Source organism: Pristis pectinata, chromosome 26 (genome assembly GCF_009764475.1).
Source record: "Pristis pectinata isolate sPriPec2 chromosome 26, sPriPec2.1.pri, whole genome shotgun sequence".
Lineage (NCBI taxonomy): Eukaryota > Metazoa > Chordata > Chondrichthyes > Rhinopristiformes > Pristidae > Pristis > Pristis pectinata.
Window position 1 is genome coordinate 11,375,007 of NC_067430.1, and position 21,196 is coordinate 11,396,202.

At 42.2% G+C, this 21,196-nt stretch overlaps 1 protein-coding gene across 5 annotated transcripts in view; it reads left to right on the forward strand.

Moving 5' to 3' along the window:
- LOC127583433 (rho guanine nucleotide exchange factor 10-like protein) overlaps window positions 1–21,196 on the forward strand; it is a 141,348-nt gene that overhangs the window by 90,993 nt on the left and 29,159 nt on the right. For all 5 annotated transcript variants that reach the window (XM_052039438.1, XM_052039440.1, XM_052039437.1 and 2 more), the window contains 7 exons: window positions 38–208; window positions 4,346–4,491; window positions 6,314–6,492; window positions 7,573–7,688; window positions 11,762–11,889; window positions 13,276–13,376; window positions 15,004–15,125. In XM_052039438.1, coding sequence (XP_051895398.1) covers window positions 38–208; window positions 4,346–4,491; window positions 6,314–6,492; window positions 7,573–7,688; window positions 11,762–11,889; window positions 13,276–13,376; window positions 15,004–15,125 — 963 coding nt within the window. The remainder of the gene's footprint in view (window positions 1–37; window positions 209–4,345; window positions 4,492–6,313; window positions 6,493–7,572; window positions 7,689–11,761; window positions 11,890–13,275; window positions 13,377–15,003; window positions 15,126–21,196) is intronic.

Genomic DNA, 21,196 nt, shown 5'->3' on the forward strand with positions numbered 1-21,196 from the left:
ATTGTTTCTTCTCCTTCTCCTGTTTTGACTGCCCCAGGATATGCTGAAGAACACACCAAGGGGGCACCCCGACCGGCTCTCCTTGCAGCTCGCTCTGACGGAGCTGGAAACCCTGGCTGAGAAGCTCAACGAGCAAAAGAGAGTGGTGGATCAGATAGCTGAAATTCAGCAGCTGGCAAAGAGTGTGGGAGACCGCAACCTCAACAAGGTGACGAAGGGGGAGGAATCCGGGAGATAAATGTGTGGCGGCAACTGCATCTAAACTGGCTTCAAAAGCCTGATATAATAGTGATGGTCACTTATAGAATCATGGAATTATTTGGCCCCTCTGGCTCCTAGTAGCACAGTCAAATTACTTCCATTCCCTCATTCTTTCCCCTAAGCTCATTATTCCTTCTCAGATGCCTATCCAATTCTCCTCTGAAGGCTCTGGCTATCCGTCCGTCACCCTTGCATGGAGTGAATTCCACATCGTAACTGTTATATGTATTAAGAAGTTTGTTCTTGCTGTATCTTGTATCCACAATTTTAAGTATGTGTCCCCTAGTCCCTGGGCTCTCCGCCAATGGGAACAGCTCACTTCTGTCCTATCTAATCCAACGTAATTCTGTACTTTGCTATCAAAACTACTCTCAAGAGCCTGGGGTTGTTTTCCCTCAATCCGTCATTGTACACTGAAATTCTTCATCCATGGAACAATTATCATACTAGCCAGTCCGGATGAAGGGGCTCAACCCGAAATGTCGACTGTCTATTTCCCTGCACAGATGCTGCCTGACCCACTGAGTTCCTCCAGCATTTTGTGTATTGCTCCAGGTTCCAGCATCTGCAGTCTCCTGTGTCTCCATAGTATTTTCTGCACCCTCCCCTGCACCTTCACGTCCTTAATATGCCTGAAATTGGAAGCAATTCTGCAATGTAGCCTAATTGCAGCCCTAAAATCTGAACCATGTTATTGGTTGAAAAGCATTGAGACCTATCATCAAGACCACAGTCTAACGAAAAACAGTCTGAATTCCAGGGAGGTGACCACAATAATACATTATCACTTGTGATGCCTTGTTGCAGGCTGTAAGAATGTTAGCTGTGGCTCAGCTTTAACACTCTCACTGGGTCAGAAGTTTGTGGGTTCGTGCCCCGATCCAGAGACTTGAGAATGGCTGCAGATGTGTTTAGGACAGGAAAACAGCAAATGTGGGAAATATGGGATAGAAAGAGTAATTTTAGGCCAATCAGCAAACTAGTCATGGGCAATTTTGGCAAAAAAAATTCTTGTGGGACTGTCATTTAGAAAGGCAGATGTTATTCAAGGGTGGTCAGCATGGATCTGTCAGACACAGACTTCTTTTAACTAATGACTGAATTATTTGAGTAGAAAAAGGGCTGACGAGGGTAGCATGTTTGGTTTGGTCAGTGTAGATTTTACCAAGGCTGTTGACATGTGGCGAACTAATCAACAAAGTCAAAGCTTTTGGTATCCAAGGGAAAGAGACAAGCTGGATCTGAAAAGCAAAAAAAAAAATCTGGAGATGAAATTTAAAAAAAAGAATGCTGGAAACACTCAGCAGGTCAGGCAGCACCTGTGGAAAAAGAAACGAGAGTTAATGTTTCAGGTTCAAGACCCTTTCAGACAGCGAGGTATTTGCAGTGAGGTTAACATTGGACATGGTCTTTTAAATTTTGTCTGCGTGTTGTGATGGGTGGGTAGACACACATGGAGCCATCGGTGACCAGAGTGTTGCATTTCCCGATTGTTAACCCTGAGTCACGTGATCCCTGTCTCCTCACTTTTAACGCAGTCTTTACTCAGAGGGCTTTATACGCTTGTCTTTGGAAACTAATTTATGGAAACTTATACTTGTCAGAGGTGCTGCTTTGCAAGAAATTTGCAATGAGTTTAACATAATTTGACAACAGCAATAGATTTGTACAGGAGGCCAATGCAAGATGTTAACCTATTAAGAAATGGTTATTTTGCATCTCTTTCCTCTGTGGGGCTATGAGGTCTTCGTCCCCTTCACACAGGATTTATATGTCAAGCATGGAGTATTTGGGTTGGCAACAATCAGAGTTAATGATGCTAGAATCGCTGTGAAATTTCACTTGTTACATCAGGCAAGCACTCTGTCTAAGTTTTGTATTTTTTTATTTGGTTCAGTGGCTGATGAAATAAATTGCAGCAAAAAGATTGCAGCATTTTCTCTGAAATCCATTATAGAAGAAAAATCTAATTGACCCTTCTGCTGTCTAATTGACCCTTCTGCAATTATCTCAGTCTGCAGAGTGCTGTCTATAGAATGAGATAATGTGCTATGCAGATCCGAAGGGTCCCATGTTTGTGCCAATGGAATTTGCAGGGGCAGTAGGATTGTGATGGTTGGTTTTAGCATCCAGCAAGTAGGCAGGAAGGGGCTTGGTTCTTGCCTGTTACTCAGCCAATTGATGGACCAGTGCTGCTTTCTGTGGTGGAATAGTCAGCAAGCACTTGCTGTGCAAGTTTGAAAGTGATTTAATGCCATTTGTCTGAGATACTGCAGGCAACTCAACAGTGCATCAGGTGGTTAGTTGACTGAAGAATACGGGTGTCGCCAAACAGTGAGTAAGGATCCCGACTAACGACTCCGGATCGAACAGCTCGCTGAGGTAGGGGTGTGGTGTGAGGAGTGGTCTGGGGTCTTTCGGGAGAGGGGTGTGAGATGGGCAAAATATACAGACAGGAAGTTACGGGCAGCACGTTAGCATAATGCCATTACAGCGCCAGCGATTTTGGTTCAATTCCTGCCGCTGTCTTGAGTTTGTACGTTCTTCCTGTGACTGCATGGGTTTCCAATGGGTGCTCCGGTTTCCTCCCAAATTCCAGAGACGTACGGGTTAGTAGGTTAACGTGGGTGTGATCGGACGGCACGGTCTTTTTGGAACGGAAGGGCCTGTTACTGTGCTGTATAACTAATAATAAAAGAAGAAAGTTAAAATCCTCTTACCAACATGCCAGGGATAAATTGATTTGGTATAACTGGCAATCAAGTGCAAGATTTTCCTATACCATCTGGCCTGGGTTGCATATCAGCAACACACAACCGCTTCATGAGAGAAATTGTTTACTGTGGACTTGCAATTCTTTTTTATAGAAACATTCTACAGTTTGGATTATATAATTAACTTGTGTATGGAGATTTACCAAATGCTGAACAGTGATGCCCTTTTAGAATTCTGTTCTGCTTTTATATTTAAATTGGGTTCTGGAAATGTTGAACTTCACCAGGTGTTGGTGCCTGCAGGGCAGCCAATCATGAAATATAGTATAATAAGGAATTTAATCATCTAATCTGAAATATTGACATTAGGTTATTTAATAAGCGGTAAATTGACATCCTTCATGCAGCACACAGTGATGTGACACATGGTCTTCAGAAACTGTGACGGATCCCACTGGATCAGATTTGTTTGCAAGCAGCTTAATGCGGAGACTTGGAAGATGAGCAAAGTTAATGACTTTCATGTAAATGGCACAGACTTTATTTTAAAAAAAATCAGGGGAAAAGAGTCTGGCAGATGTTCAACATGATGTGCGTTTGGCAGCAGCATTTTGCAATGGTTTTTGCATTATCTTCATGTAGTGTGACAAAATTGCACAAATTTTCTCCTTTCCTGTAAAGATAACATTCTTTACTCAAATCCCACGCTCTTGCCTAAAAATGCTGACTCTTTTGTATTTAAATTGAATTCTAAAAATGTAGAACTCCACAGAGTATCTTCTCTCCTTCTGGCACTAAGCACAAAATGTAGGAAAATAAAAGTTTTGATCACATAATCTGTTGTTGCGATATTTGAAGTCACTGCACAGGAACGTGACAAATTTGGGTTCAATTCTGCCCCAAGGGCACTTTGCCAATTCATTGCCCAAGGAACTATTCATCATATTAAGTATAGATAGTAACTGTCAGAAGCATGTGATTATTGTCCCTGTGGGTCACTTTCGTCCCTGCCTCAGGATCGCCCATTGTCCAAATCACGGGTTACCTGTCAGGCACGAGAACATGCATGGACTTTATTCCCCACTCCCTGTTGTTATCTGGAAAGAGATCAATATTAAGTTCAGTATCTTCACATCCTGAATTGTATGGTCAGTGGCTGAGTAAGTCGAGAAAGACCCTGTGCATTAATCATAAATAGACCACGTCCATTGGACAGGCAAGATTTCAAATGGATGCACCTCCTGTTAAGATGCAACTATACATCTTTCTCACCTGTGTCTTCAATTTGTACAAGTCCTTGTGTCACAGAATGTAAAGCTAATATGCACACTAGTACATATGTTTCTAATACCTCTTCTGCCCCTGTGCAGTTGCTAGGTTCTGGCCAGCGGCAGGTGGTCCTGTGTGAGACTCTGACAGAAACGGTTTATGGAGAGAGGGGACAGATCCTAAAATCCAAGGAGCGGCGGGTGTTCCTGTTGAATGACCTGCTCGTCTGTGCCAACATCAATGTAAAGTAAGTATGCAGTCTGTGGTCACAGTCCACTCCATGTCAGGTTTGTGGTTCCATTTCCTTTTGGGCCACTCTTCCTGTACTTGCCTAACTCTCTGATGTCAACAGAGCAGAAGTTCAGTGTTTTCCTCTCCTTTCCATGCGTTGTGCAAACACGGCAAATTAAAGTGCGTGGGATACATTAGTCTCTTGGTGCCAGCCTTGTCTCCCCCGGCAGGTGTCTACTCTGTCGTGGTGTGAGAAATCTCCATTGCTGACCCAGATACCTTCATGGGGAGGTAAAGGGTTCAAGCTAATACTTCCAATTCAACCCTTGACACTGGAAATACTAGAAAAGGAAACTAGTAGTGGCTGTTACTGGACTTATAGCAAATCTCTGACCCAGAACAAGCTTCTAACCAAAAGCCTTGTGCTGCATATTTAAAATTTTCAAGTCTCTTGTCTTTTTGCAGTCCTCCTTTGCTTTCTCTCACTGCAGCGTGAATAACGTGGAATTCCAGCTCAGTCGCAATCCCTCAGCCAGGCCAATGACAAATGGAGACGTGAGACTGTATGCTGGAATCTGGAGCAACACACAAGAAGCTGGAGGAACACAGCGGGTCAGGCAGCATCCATGGAGGGAAATGGACAGTTGACGTTTCGCGTCGAGACCCTTCACCTGGGCTGTAAAGTAGAGGGAAGACGGCTGTATAAAAAGGTGGAGGGAAGGGGTGGAGCAAGAGCTCAGTCTAGATGAAGGGTCTCGACCCAAAGCGTCGACTGTCCATTTCCCTCCATTGATGCTGCTGAGTTCCTCCAACTCTTTGTGTGTTGCTCAATAACAAGTAAACTTGTGCTCAGAGGTAAAGTCCCAGGTCTGCTGAGAGTCACTGGAAAGGAAATCTGGTTCACAAAAGGAACTTGGTGTAAAGGGATAATTGGGCTCCCTTGAGGTGTGGGTTAACATCTAGCCTAGCCCAGACTGATGAGTGAAAGCCCCCTCGAGCATTGCTCAGTGAATATTTCCAGTATCAGTCCAGTTTATGCATTGATCTGTTGGTCACTGCACCAGACTGGTTCCCACTTGACACAGTTAGAGCTCATTTGTAACCTTGCTATGACAAAATGTGGGAGTGGGCTGGAGGGGAGATGCATTTTACTATGTTTCAGCTGGCAGAGGGGTGTTCCAATGCATCACAAGGTTGTGCAATGCACTCTATATTACTAACATTATTGCAGAGTAAAATATTTCTTCTTTGCACATATGTGGCCTCGAGCAAACTTTATTAAACTATCTTAGGTGTTACTTTCTTTGCCGATTTCTATGCATGAATGCACTGTAACAGAGGCCACAAAGATGATTGATTTGATCTCCTGATCGTAATAGTAGATTGAAAGGTCCTTGGGATCAATCTGAGATATCAGAAGAAATTAAGCAGCCATCAGCCTATGACCCCTCTTCCACCCCACCCGCAGTAAATCAAAGGGTGTGGACCCAGAATTGGGCTTGACTTCGATAACACCATGGGCAAACAGTCTTCCAATATTTGCCCGAAGTTTGAGCACCCAAGTTGGGTACATGAGGATGGCTGAGGCCCAGGAAACTACTGTCCAGTACTAGCTGAGGCCATTCTGACAACATTTCTCTACCAGCAAGAGGAACAGGGACAGCAGGAACACTGGGGCACCACCCCCTCCTATTTGGCAGCCCATTCCGATTCTTAAACACTGGAATTCCCTAAGTATCAACGATGGGAGAACTGGGGAGTGGTAGTTTCTTCCTTCCCTCTGTCCCTTTTTTTTTGCCAGTCAGTCACTTCATTCCTGTTGTGTTACTCTCTTCCAGGAGCCAGCCAGACATCGGCAGCCTGGTCCCAGTTGGCCCAAAGTACACTGTGAAATGGAGTGCCCCACTGCTGCAGGTTCAGGTAGTGGAGGTTGGCCAAGAAGGGAAAGGCTACGACAAGGACACAATAATCTTTCAGCATCCAGGGAGTAAAAAGACCTCCTCTACCTCTCTATCAAGTAAGTCTGGCTTGCTGTGTCTTTTATCATCTGGAATTTGCTTACAAATCTATTAACAAGACTTAAAGGATCTTGAAGCTTTGTGAGATACAAATTTTTCAAAACCTTTTATGACTTGCAGCCGTTATTGGCGATGCCATCCCTAGTTGCCTTTGATAATGGTGGTGAATTGTCTTCTTGAGCTGCTGCAGTCCTTCTGGTGAAGGTACTCCCATGGTTGATGGTTAAAGAGTTCCAGGGATTTAAACCCAGCAGTAATGAAGGAAAGGTGATACTTTGTAATTTGGAATGGGGTCCTATCGGAGAGGAACCTGTGTGTCTGCTGCTCCTGTCCTTTCCGCTGGAAGAGGAAGTGGGTTTGGGAGTAGCCTCAACAAGTAACTGCAGTGCGTTTTGCAACTGGTCAAGGAACATAAAGCAGAGTTGTTTTTGTCATTTGGTTAACATTGTCCAAATCCATGGAGGTAACAGATTTAATATTAATTTTTTTACAAGGGTATTGGATAAATACTTGGAAGAGGAAAATATTAGGAAGGCTCCAGCAAAAGATGTGGGGAGTGGGACAAATAGAGCTTTTACAAAGAGATAGCACATGCACATGATCAAAGCTGAACAACTTCCTTCTATGAGGTATCTTTCTACGGTATAGTAGTAGTTAAAACCAGAGTAAAATAGGCTATGTGCCACCATTTAGGTGATTATGGCTCTTCTATTGGTGAATATGCTGTTACTCACCAATGCCCTGTAGAGTATCAGGTGTGTATCATTTCCTGATCGGTTCTCTGCATGAACACCACAATAAGAATGAACTTGAGTGTTCTGATTTCTCTCTTCCCACCCCACACCTTCTACTAGTTGATCCTCAGTCTTGGCTAGGGCATGAAGAATGACATCCTAGATAAAGATGTGCCTTTGAACCTACACAGCAGTAAGGATTGATATCTTCAATCATGAATGAGCGAGTTTATGCTTCCTGGGACTGGAATGAATTTTCTGTTGATGCACTGGAGTTCTGACATCCCTGTGTATTATCTGCAAATTAAGCTCCTGCCCTGCATTAATTTTCCTTTTCTTCCTCAGCTAAGATTTACATGGGTCCTCCTCGGCTATACCAGGAACTTCGGGAACTACAACAGGATCTGGTTGTTGTAAATCAGATAATGCAGCTTATTAGCACCCTTAATGGCACTTATCGGGTAAGACCACCTTCTATAAAAAGTAACAATTTCCTACTTCTAAAAAGCACATTCCTTTTTTTAACCCTTGAAAAATTGGTCATCTTGGCATAGAATGTGGGACAGATGTCCATTTTGTTAGCTTGTGAATGTGCAAGTATGTGTGAACTAAGACCTACCCAGATCATTGAAGAACTGTATCCGGGACAATTCCACTATATTAAGAAAGCGAAGCTTGGACTTGGGGATATTTCTGGTCTGGTGACTTGGGCATAACTGCATGAGGATCATCATTACTTAAGGTTATTCAGAGATTGCTTTAAGTGCGTAACAGAACACAGACGCCTTCTCTTTGAATTTACATAATTGCTTTTGGTGTAGCCTTAACTCTTTGGATGAGGTTTTCTGAAGGGTTGGACTGAAGACTTGGGATGTGCTGCAACTCTTTGAGCAGCACTGCGAAAGATTTTCCCATTACTGGGCTCTGGATGTTAGATTCTTCGAAGTAACATTTGTACCACTGAAGTTTCGGCGGTGACAGCCTTCATTAAGGCAGGGAGTCTCGTCTACTCCCTTTGACATTTCAATTACATTAACAACATTGAGCCAAACCCCAGCCAATTCACCATTTTCAGTATCTTGGTGGGGGGAGCACCTATAACTATAAGCATAATTGGGCCAGCCACATATATACTTGTGGCTACAAGAGTGGGTCAAAGGCTGGGTATCCTGTGGAGAGTGATTTGCCTCCTGATATTCCAAAGCCTTTCTGGCTGCTAAAAGGCACAAGTGGTACACATGATGGAATAAACTCCCACTTGTCTGGATGAATGCCACTATTCACTGTTTGGTCAGTGTATTCATTCCCTCTCTCCCTTGTGCACAGTGAGAGTTCCCTTCACTTTCACACATGATCCCATTCTTTTCTAGTCCTTGAGCACTGGATCCAAGTCCTGGAACTACATATTTAACATTACAGCACTTTCACCTGAAGTTGTTGTGTTTCAAGAAGGCAGCTCACCAGCACCTCCATGAGGACAATTGGGGATGGACAATAAACATTTGTCCTGTTTGCAAAAAAAAATTAAATCACCAGAATAGCTGGTCTAAAAGCAATTGAAATGGGACACCACACCAGAGACTCTAGCTCAGAATCTAGGTTAATAACTAGGGTACCATTGGAGTGCTGCAGTGTTGGAGGTCTCTCTTACCTCAATGGGGATATCAGGTTGGATCGGGTTGCACCTCAAGGTCTTCCCCATGCCATAGCTCCGTGATCCCACTGCTATTTTGTGGATGTGTGGCTCCTAATGACCACCGCCATGGTTGTTCTGTGAGGTCAATGGGGTTCACATCCTATCTAGTCCTAGACTCCTGGACCTGGGACTCAGCAACTCCCTGTGCAACTGGATCCTTGATTTCCTGACCGACAGACTGCATTCAGTAAAGCTAGGCAGCAACACCTCTGCCATGATTATCCTTCACACTGGTGCCTCACAAGGCTGCGTCCTCAGCTCACTGCTTTAATCCCTATACACTCACGACTACATGGCCAAATTCTGCTCTAGCTCCATCTGTTAGTTTGCAGATGACACCACCGTCGTGGGCCGAATCTCAGATAAAGATGGGTTGGAGTACAGGAAGGAGATGGAGAGCCCAGTGACATGGTGTTATGACAACAAACTTCCCCTCAATGTCAGCAAAACAAAAGAGCTGGTCATTAACTTCAGGAAGGGGGGGGGCGGTACACATGCTCCTGCTTTTCATCAGCAGTGCTGAGGTCGACAGGGTTGTGAGCTTCAAGTTCCTTGGAATGAACATCACCAATAGCCTGTCCTGGTCCAACCCCATAGACCCCATGGCCAAGAATGTGCACCTGCACCTCTACTTCCTTGGAGCTAAAGAGATTTGGCATGTCCCCATTGACTCTCCCCAATTTTTTGGATGCACCTGAGAAAGTATCCTATCCGTATGCATCATAGCTTGGTGTGGCAACTGCTCTGCCCGAGACCACAAGAAACTGCGGAGAGTTATGGACACAGCTCAGCACAATACAGAAACCAGCCTCCCATCCGTGGACTCTCTATACTTCCAGCTGCCTCGGTAAAGCAGCCAACGTAATCAAAGACAATAATAAACCAACTTGCATCCCAAGGCTCCAGAGACCTGCGGGAATTGCTCTGCTACAGATGTGAATGGAGTGTGTGGCAGCTCTACTGGAACCTGCTGCTCCACACTTTAGGAAGCAGCTAGGTTCCTGGTGGTGGCTTCCACCTCCACAGTTCCACAGATGAGAGCTCTGTCAGCAGGTTGTCAGCATCCCTGAGCTCATGCTGTCAGAAAGCCTCTTCACTGTTTCAAAATATCTTTGATCTGAGAAGTTTCAAAACAGTTGCAAAAAAATTTAAATCATTTATGGGGGGAGAAAAAACAAAAACACATTAATATGCCATTAATTAAAAATATTAATATGTAGATATGTATGTACATTTTAACTTGATCTCACATTAATCTACTATTCTGGTTATGTTATACAGCTAAATGTATACCTTCCCACTATATAATATATGTAGATACCAGATAAAATGAAGAAAAACAAACAACTTATCTAAAATTAGCTTTTTAATTAAGTTTGACTCCATTCAACTATGTGGATGCTTCCATTATGGCTGGTATAGAGCTGAGGGGCCAGGTACAAAGTGCATCTGGCCCCTTGGTTTGGGTCACTAAGGAATGTCCCCAAACTGATGGTGAGACCGGAGGCAGAGGGAGAGCTCGGGCGCCTTCATCTGACCTCGAGTGCCATCCCATGTGGAGGTGTGGAAGGTGCTGATGTGTGCATTGAGTAGTCAGTGGTTCCCTATGTTACTGAGTTCAAACCCTTTAAACCAAGGCCCCCTCTGAACCCACAGCTGGGTCAATCCATGACAATATTCAAAGAGGAGCAAGCAAAGTTCTCCTGCTGTGTTCACCAATATGTAATCGTGAGCCAATGTCACTCAAACACTGGTCAGATAATCCATTCTGATTGCTTGTTAAAGCTTGCTGTGCACAAAACTACCACACTCCTTTCCAACCTTACAATAGTGACAATATGTCAAATACACCTTGTTACTGTAAAAGCCGCTCGCGGCATCTTGAGACCTGTCAAAGTCACTATTTAAATGCATGTCTTTGCTGTAGAGGATCATAGTGAAGATATACAGATCAGAATCACTCTGCCTCCTTGACTGGGGATACAGAAATGTATGCCCCACACCCTACACAGTACATGCCCCAAATGTATGTACATACAGCAGTTTCAAGTGCTGGTACTCAAACTTGCCATCAGCAATGTGTGAAGCAGGCAACATGAAAGGCAGCCTGGGTCTTCAATCTGGTACCCAGAAGCTGACTAATCTGTTAGCATGGCTCTAATCTGTGGAAGCCACCTGCTGATCCTTCAGTGTTTCCTAAATTGTGGTCTACAACATGTTCCAGTGATTCCATGGGGTATCTGCAGTCATGGGATGTGAATGCCATAGACATGCACGTTCCTTGCTGCCCAGCTGTGGGAGACAAAGGAGGGCGCTCAGTATATGGTTGTGGTTGAGGCGGTACCTCCTATGTTGCAGCATTCCCCTAGTGCTCAGTATTGAAAACTTCCCATTGAGTAAAGTGGCAGGTTTGGAAGAGGAGTCTATACAGCACAAGGTGCTCTCAATTACACAGTGCTGAAATATATTCATCAAGTGGGTTGTGGTGATTTTTTTTTCCTTGAGCAAAGATCTTCTAATTATCCTTTTATTTAAAATAAGTATTTTCATACTTCAAAAGTAAAATACTTCACACAAAGTAAAAGAAGGCAATTGAAGTGAATCTTTGGTAGAGTGTTCAAGTGCAGAGAGAAGGGGTTAAAGGGATTTGGTAAGAAAACAACCAAACCAGGTTTATGTCTGACCAAGGGAAAGGTTTGTTGAATATAATGGCTCTTTTGGCCACTTTTTTTTTTAGTGATGTAACTGGTGTTGTACTTGTTCTATCACTCATCTAACATCTTCACAGGATCTTTGTAATTATAGCTGTATAATTATTCTGATTTGTCCTATTCTCAGAACCTAAACCTTACTGTTGCCCAGGACTGGACGAGAGCCCTGCAGAGGCTGATCAGGATTAAGGAGGATGAGATCCAGTCAGCAAACAAGTGCCACCTCCGTCTCCTGTTACCAGGGAAACCAGACAAGTAAGGGGGGTGGTGGTGGTAAGAGGAGTAGAGCAGTGTCCTACAAAATCACTTTAATCTAAGCAATTTGAATTTGTCATCAAGTTTGTGTGCCAATGAGCTATAGTGGGAATTATTTCCCTAGATACTGCTGCAGATATTTTTAAACTACAATCTAAAGATACAGTACTGTAAAATGTTTTTGAAGGAACTGGGCTATTCTGGTGACTCTTTCCATTACGCAGGTTGCAGAGCACGTTGAAAATTTAAAGAAAGCACTAGAGTCACTGTAAGTCTGAAATAAAAACAAAAAAATGCTGGAAACACTCAGCAAGTTAGACAGCACCTGTGGAAAGAAAAACGGTTTACTTTTCAGCTTGAACACCCTTCATCAGAACTGGGAGAGAAAGAAACAATTTAGTTTAAAGTTAGAGAGTTTGGAGGAGGGATCCTATTGAAGACAGTCCCTTTTGTCCTATCTCTCCCTCCTCTACCCTCTCCAGAACTTAAGACTAACTTTTCTCTCTTTCCCAGTCTTGATGAACCTTCAACCTGAAACATTAACTCTGTTTCTCCTTCCACAGCTGCTGCCTGACCTGCTGAGTGTTTCCAGTATTTTGTCTTTATTGCAGAACTCATTGCCAGCCAGTTTTGTGCAATTGTTTTTGCTTTCCTTCTGCTTTATTAATCTGACTAGCAAATGTTCCACTGAATTGTCCCACTCAAAACTTTTCCTTTTGGTGTTGCTTGGCCTACAATGTATTTGTTGTGTTCGGTTCGTAATGCTGACAGCTTCATTGGTGCTTTACCTTTCAATAATGCAGTTAAACCTTTTTTGATTCTTCTTCCTTTTTGGAGGCTTCTGATCTTAGAGCAGGATAAAATGTCGGTACGACATTGTGGACCGAAGGGTCTGTGCTGTGCTGTAATGTTCTATTGTGAACAGTATGATCCAAGACCCCAGCTATGCAAGTTGGGTTTCTCTGGCAGTGGGATATGAACCACGGGAGAGCCGTCTGCATTTACTAAGATGTCCTAAATAGGTCAAATGGCATTTTCTTTATGTGACTGGTTAAAGTTTCTTAAAATAAAAAGGCATCTCTGTGGCTTTTGCTGTTAAATGTCTTAGTTAATAACTAATTTAGTAGAATTTCTCCATTTTTTTTAAAAAGAGTTGCCATTTTCTAAATCTGCTTGCAGGAGTGCCTTTTGAATGGTTGTAAACGGGTTTAGCTTTTAATCTATAATTCACAGCAACTTGCACCCTGAGAGAGCCGTACAAAACTTGCTTAATAATGAGTAAACCTCCTTGACTTTCTGAGAGTTGTTTAAGATTTCTTCTGTCTAGTAAACTAAACTGTGATTAATTCTTCTTTTCCTCCCAAACCTCCTTTCCCTTCCCTCCAGGTCTGGAAGGCCGGTTAGCTTTATGGTGGTGTTCAACACGCCAAACCCTCGCAGCAAAATCTCTTGGGTGAATCAGCTGCACATGGCTAAAATTGCACTAAGTAGGTAATGGTCTGGTGATGTGTGAACTTATAGCCCAATACTTGTCCCTCCCCATACACCACCTAACGAGAGTTAATGTTGTTTGCTTTATACTCTGGTGATTGAGTTCAGGTACCAGTGACAGTGAGCACTGTGATTTGCCGTATGTGTGTGCACGCAGGGGCTTATGTATTCTCATCTGAGTTGAGTAGGCAGAGTTATTCTTGCCTCCATAACTTCACTGATTCTCTAATCAATAGCTGGAGCAGCAAGGATGTGTTCTTTGACTTTGTCCACACTCTTAACCATGTCCAAGTCAGCACAATGTGAATGAGCTCCAGTGAGGAGCCTTTTCCCACCAGACCCCTGACCCTTGGCTTTTACCAAGTGAAAAATTTAGTTGCGAGATGGGCAGTGGGATCATGCCCAGTATTAATTGAATTGTGGCTGGAAGATTTTTCAAAATCCTAATAATGGTGTAAATAACAGGCAATTTTCTATATATATAAAAAAAAAGTAAGAAAATTGGAGCATAGACATTCAGTTTTTAAAATAAAAATTTCAGGCAACCAGTTCAAACGATTTGATGAAGGCATTGGTGGATGGCAACCTTTTTATCCTTGGTCTGGAGCTAGTAATTACATGAGTCACTGTAAACGGAGTTCTTCAAAGCAGAAATATTTCGTCCTGGAGGGAGGAAGATAGGATGGAAGTGCATGAAACCACTGTTTACTCTTCACCAGCAGATGGTGAAGTGTTCTTCTCCCCACTACTCTCACAGTACATTGTCGAACAATTACATGTTCTGAATTGACCTGGAACGACAAACACCCCCTGCTGGACAGTGTGTGTCTGTACTCTGACACCAAGTAATTACAACATCTGACACAACTCGCTTTATAAATTTGATCCGTCAGCTGGTTTTCGAGATTAATTAGCTTTCCTATTACGGTGTGTAGGTCGCTTTTCATTTTGAAGGCATTTAATTACCTAGCAATTCATAGCACAGAACGGATTTTAATGGTTTCTGATCTACATACCATGAAATGGTCTCATAACTACTCACTGAAATTGTTAGGACATTCACATTATGGATAAGTGGGAATTATTTAGCATCAGAACTTTAATCAGGATTTAAAGGCTTGGTTGTCTTGAAAGCTGCTATGGTAAATCTTTGCCTAGCTTAACTCTGAAACATGCAGATTGGAAGACACTAGGTTCAATCTCCCACCAGCCAGTAAGTGCAATGTTTTCAGCGAGATCTGACAATGGGTGTTGCACAGCTGGAGTTGCTACTTGCAGCTGGGAATGTTTGGTAGTGGCTGGATTGAGACATGCTCATGGGTGTCATAGTTGAGACTTGGCACAATGAATAGCCATGTGCACAAGGATTCAGGAAGACCAGGTGCTGTGCCACTGTTTGGTAACATAAGTCAGTCACTTCTGGAGAAGATGATGAAGAAAGCTAGGTGATTTTCAAAGGGCACTATTTTGAACCACTTAAAGCTAATTATAGCTGAATTAGAATTAATAGTTGAAACTTGATGATTGAAATGTTCTGAGTATCTTGTAGTAGCTTTAGAGTACGTGCTTTTTTATTTTTAAAAATTGATTGATTTATCTTCCTTTTCTTTCTCATGTCCCCAGCAACAGAGAACCAGCCTGGCTGGTTCTGTATCGAGGATGATGGAAAGACAAAGGCTCCTTTTTGGTGCCCTTTGCTCGCCTGTCGTATGCCCATGTATGGCTCAAAGTGTCAGGACCTTAAGGTAAGCCAAGAAAAGGCATCAAGCAGTCCTGTGCTCTTTAAAATGTCTACATTTTATACATGTTTAGCTACATGTAAGTGTTTCAGTCTTTTTATTCTTAAAGAAGGATCATGTATTCAAGTAGCACATTTTGCAATAAAAGGGCAGCATGATGATGCAGCAGTTAGTACTGCTGCCTGATATCTCCAGGGTTCTGACCTTGGATGGTGTCTGGAGTCTGTACGTACTCTCCGTAATCATCTGGGTTTCAGTGGGTGCTTGGATTTTGTCCCACATCCCAAACAGCTGCTGGTAGGTTACTCTAAAGTGTCCTTTAGTGTAGATTAGTGGCAAAAAGAATCAAGAGGGGAGATGATGGACAGGTGTGAGAGAAAATAAGATGCAGGAGTACAGGGTAATAAGGAGAGGGAGTGGGACTAATGGGAGCCAGTGTAGACCTGATGGGCCAAATGGTCACCTCTTTTGCCAGTACAAATATAAGAACATACCAAATCATTTACAACCACTTGAGGATAATTGACATGGTGTCACTGTGATAAAATGGATGCCACTGCAGACACAGTTTTATGTAACCATATTTGTTTTTGGGAATTATTTTTCAAAATTTTACTAATCCCTGTTCAAGGTCTGTATCACCAGTCCTCCTGGGCAAGGGATGGCATGAGTGGAGTCTGCCTCTGTTTGCAGCAAAGTGTTGTAGAGTAATTTGTAGGAAATTCATTCAGTCTACTTTGTGCCTCAAGTGACAGGCAAGGGTACCACTGGTGTCGGTCTGTGACCTCCTGGATGCCACTGTCTCAAATAAGGCCAAATGACTTATGTTCTCACTTTTCTGCCCACTTGGGCAAGTTCCAAGTACATTTTGATTTGACATCCAGCATTGGTTACTCCAGACAGTGTGTATGATGGCATTCAGCACGATACCCAAGTATCCCCACCCTTTCCTTTTCATCATTTGGGCACCCGGTTTTGCCTTTGTCTGTTATTAGTGTGAGGCACTCCTCATCAGAAAATTTGCAGCAGAATGGTTTGATTTTCAGAGCCAGGGAGAAGCAATGTGGCCAAAGAAACCCATGCCTCTTCCAAAGAAGAACCCTAAAATTGGCTACCTTGTAATGTTTCTTGGTTCCTTTTCTCCCCAGAAGTCTTGAACCCATTTGTAGCGTTCACTTTTGTAGCCTTCCTGGCTACTTTCTCCATTTTCCTTCTGGATCTCTGGTGTTTAGTTTTTACACAAATAGCGTAATGTGTCGGATTGTGTATGATAGGAGTGGACACAAATCTTGGCTTCAAATAGGGGCCAAAAAAAAGTTAATTGATTCCAAGTCAAAGACATTTGAAAAAGTACATAGGAAAGGTTTGGAGGGATATCGGCTAAATGTGGGCAAATGCAACTAGCTTAGGTGGGTGTGTTGGTCGGCATGGAAGAGTTGGGCTGAAGGGCTTGTTTCCATGTTGTTGTACTCTGTGACTCTAAGTCATCATCATGGGTGAAGCTGTTTGTTAAGGTGCCCTGCACTTCTAATTTGCAATTCTCCCAGGCTGGCACTGAAGAAAATTTGCTTTCCATCGTACCACAATTCACATTGTGATGCATTTAGCAATTGAACTAACTGGGAAGGGATTAAAGGAAAATATCTTTTGGATGTTGGATGCTTGTGCGGGGTAACCCCTGAATTAAATGTCATCTTTGTTGATTGTGAGTGGGGGTGGGGTGAGGGAGAGGAGAGTGGGTAAAAGATGAATTGTGTAATATACTCCACTTGTGCCTCCCACTGTGTTATATGGGCAATCGTCCTTGGCCTTTTTGACTCCAATATTTTGGATTTGCAAGATTAAAATATATCAATCTCCAAATAGCAGTCTGAAATCCAATGTTATCTAAATGCTAATCACTAATTGGAAGCTGGAAGGGGAATGTAGTGAATGAATCTAAGTGGAACATTTGGCTGATGGCTTATTAAAACATAAATTTTTATTTGTGATTTGCTTTTGGGTGGGTGGAAGAGGTGGACTGGCAGTTTGGTAAGGTGAAATGGATGTACTTGGAGCCCTATAGGCAGCTGTTTTGCATGCAGCAAGGTGTGGCAAAAAGCAAATAGGATGAATGAGCATTTGACATATTTTTGCTAGCACTTTATAAAGAGGCCTTGTAAGCTGTGATGCTAGAAATCTTCCCTGCTCTGAGTGGTCCCAAGGATCATTTGTGTTCATTTCAAAGAGCAGAGCAGGTAGACGGAGACTTCCTTTCAGGTGTAGTCTCATTGGAGAGATGGTCTCAGTATATCATGGGGAAATGTTGACAGTAACTTGAGCCATTTGCCTGCTCAACTGACAATAATTCTGGGACTTCCATGCAAATACAAAAGTTCTGAAGTTATAGTCTGTTGTTAGCAATATTTTTCACAAGTTTGACTCCTCGTGAAGTCTAGCACAAAGTTGCAACAATTCCCCAGCAATTGTATTGGGGAATTTTGTCAAAATAACCTGTGCCAGATTAGATGTGATGCAGGAACGGTGTCTTTATCCATTTGTAGGGAGAGGCTAAATATAATTTTAATTGTTTTAATTTATTTTAATGTTTTAGTTATTTTTAAGTATATTTAAGTAATATTTTTATTATTTATTTTTTCTACACCTTGTGCATTAATAATTTTAGAATGCTTTGAATGATTCCGAATGTTAGACTATCAGAAACATGCAGAGTCTTTAATAGTTGACTAAGCTGGGAGGCATGGTTTGGCCATCTCTGGCTATTTCATGGACAAATCTTTTTCTGGTTCCCTGCTCTGTCATGTGGCATTATTTAGACATGGAGCATCCTTCAATTAGTCTTCCTTCCTGTCAAGTACTCTTGTTTGACATACTTTTAGTTGATGTCCAAAGACGGAGCCTTGGGTTAAGAAACTGGCATCTGGTAGGTGCTCTTAGATCTGTGCTCCAGCATTAGTCAACAGCAACAGCTCCTGTTTGCATTGTATTTTAATGTATTTTAACACCCTGCCCCACACACAGTTCACATATACAACTAACACACACCCAGCCCCCCACATAAACCTCCCCCGCCCCCCACATAAACCTCCCCCACCCCCCACACACATTGTCCCTCACACACACTCCCACCCCACAGACATCTCGTGTATGCATTTCTCTCACCCACCCCACACACCAACCACACATGTATACCATTTGGACTGTGAAATCATAAATACGAATATATAAGTCATAAATATGATTTTATAATATAAGCAAAGTAGGACAATGCAAATGTTTGTAAAGCATATCATTTTTCCAGTGGAATATTGACTGTCAGTGACACTGTTTGTGTCGATCTATATTGGTGGATGGAGGAGGGAAGCAAATGGGAGTATTAGTCAAAAAAGATCTATGGAGAAGAAGAGAGGGGATGTGTTACTGTTAAAGGTAACAAATTAACTGGAAAATTAGTGCTAGTCATGTTTAGGAGCTGCAGTCACTACTAATGCGATAAATGTTCTCGCAGCATTGCCACAGCTTGACAAGAGAAAGAAGGTTTATTTTGGAAAGTGTTAGAACTCAGATGATTCGCTGCATAAACATACTCAAATTTCTGTGACATTCCAATCCTCAGAGTATTGAACTAGTCAGAATAAATTGTTGAAAGAAATATGCCATGAAGTGCCTGTGTGTGTGGTTGATGGTGGGTTGTGAGAAATGTATGTAAGAGTACATAAAAACCGGTCACATGAGAGTTGTGTTAACACTTGCAAAACTGTTTGCATGATGTTGGTTATGATATTGTTTGCAGCTTATTGTTTCAAAATTCAAAATGTGAATTCAAATGGGAAGACAAGATATACTGGAAAATTTATACTTACCAACTGTTACTGGAATATGTATGATCACTTTTTATTTAAAAGGATGGTCTAGCTGCGAGAATTAAAAGGAACAATGCACTTTGGTCCATGATTGTTTGATGCTACAGATAATGGGCAGATCGTGCTAATGGCTGGCTGGTGGTGTCTTGAGTCAAAAGACCTACAGTAATGATCTGAACTGAGAGTTGGATACACTTCTCATCTGACACCTCAGCTTTAGGTCAACCATGGCTGCTACATCTAAAGCGTTCCAAATGGTGGAAAGCAGTTTGTTTTCTATAACTTTAATTAACATTGATAGGAGATCAATGGTGCCGGAGCATGGCGACTCATTGCAAGCTGCTCTACTCTTTTAAATTTAAGTTCTATTATAATCGTTCTACTCTTTTAAATTTAAGTTCTATGACTCTAAGATGACCTTGCACCTTATTTGTCTGCCTGTACTGCACTTTGTAATTGTAACACTCTTTATTCTGCATTCTGTTATTGCTTTCCTTTGTACTACCTCAATGCACTGTTGTAATGAAATGATCTGTATGGATGGCAAAGATTTTTCACTGTACCTCAGTACATGTGACAATAATAAACCAATTTAATAATGCATCTCAAAAGAAGGAAGAGAGCTTCATTAAAAATTATGATTGGTCCAATATGAAAATGAGGAAGTGGGAATTACTGTTTTATTGCCCTCATTGGAACATAAATAGGAGCATGAAGAGGCCAAATGGCTATTGGAGCTTGATTCAACTTTCAGTACAATTATGCTGGATCACTTCTTGACCTCAGCTCTACTTTCCTCCTGCTTACCACAATATTCAACTTTCCCGTGGACCAAAAATCTGTCTTGACCTTGAATATATTCGATGACTCCACCTCTGCAGCTCAGTGGGGTAGAGAATCCAAAGATTCGCGATCGTCTGAAAATAGAAATTCTTCTTCGTCCCCATCTCAACTGGGTGCTGCATTATTCCTCTGCTTTTAGATGCTCCCATTTCTCTCTGTCTATCCTGTCAAGCCTTTCAATAAGATCTCATTCCACTAAACTCTAACGAGTATAGGGCCAACTTGCTTGACCAATCTTCATAGGACAATCCCATTAATCACAGGAATCAACCAAGTGATCCTTCTCTCCTCAGCCTCCAATGAAGGTAAATTCTTCCTTAAATCAGGAAAGCAAACAATACAGTACTCAAGGTATGATCTCATCTATATCCTGTATAGTTGTACAAAAACATCCTGCCTTTTGCACTCTACCTCCTTGCAATAGAGGTCTTGTTGACATCTGTTGGTCTTTGCCTCCCTACCCTTCAGCTGTCGGTTATCAGCTTTGTAGGGAAGACCTGCCACAGCTGAAACACTGGATTAATGTGAGAAATGGAGGTTGTTACTTCAAATTTGTTGACAGGCTATGAACTTTAGGTCAATGTTCTACCTGACCTTCTGATCAAGGGTACAAACTCAAAATGTTAACTTCCTTTTTCAGAGAGTTTTCCACTTTTTATAGTGCACCTCCAGCATTTTCTGTCTTTGCTTATTGTCTAAGATTTGCAGTCATCTTTTCTCATTACTGTTTAGTAGCCATTATTGGCGAATTGCTGTTTTGAGCTTGCACGAATCTAGTTTATTTGGCAACTGACCACAGCTCCCAGTTAACAGATTGATAAGTCCACCTGTTTCTCCCCTGAGTGGATTCAAGCTCTCCTGCGACCTTTCTCTCTCAATTATCAAAGCATTTAAGATGCATTAGGTGTCATTTTCCTGCCTTGTTTGTGTTGAGCTAACATCATGAAATGTTGACTGCTGACCCCCAATTCGAGGGCTGTGAATTGCCAAACCATGAATGAATACTCGAAGATGAGGTTGAAAACTGATTCTCTGTCTGAGTCTATTTCAGTGCACTTTCTGATATGTTCCAAAATATGTTGTTTAAAGTTAGACTTTTTGCTTTATTCTGCTGTCTAATAGCACCATATTATGTGTGGATAATTGATGTTGACGTGATATGTGTTTATTACCGTAACAATACCAGACACTTAAGAATTTGAGCCTTTGGGTCCACTGATATGGTGACTGAATAAGTGGGATCTAGTGAGCTTTTCTGGTTTGAGGGTCATTTTCCATGAGTTGCATTTATTTGTCTCTGTAAACCAAATTACAATTTTTGTTTCATAACCCCAGCTGATACTTCAGTACAGTGGTGAGGGGGTGTTCCAA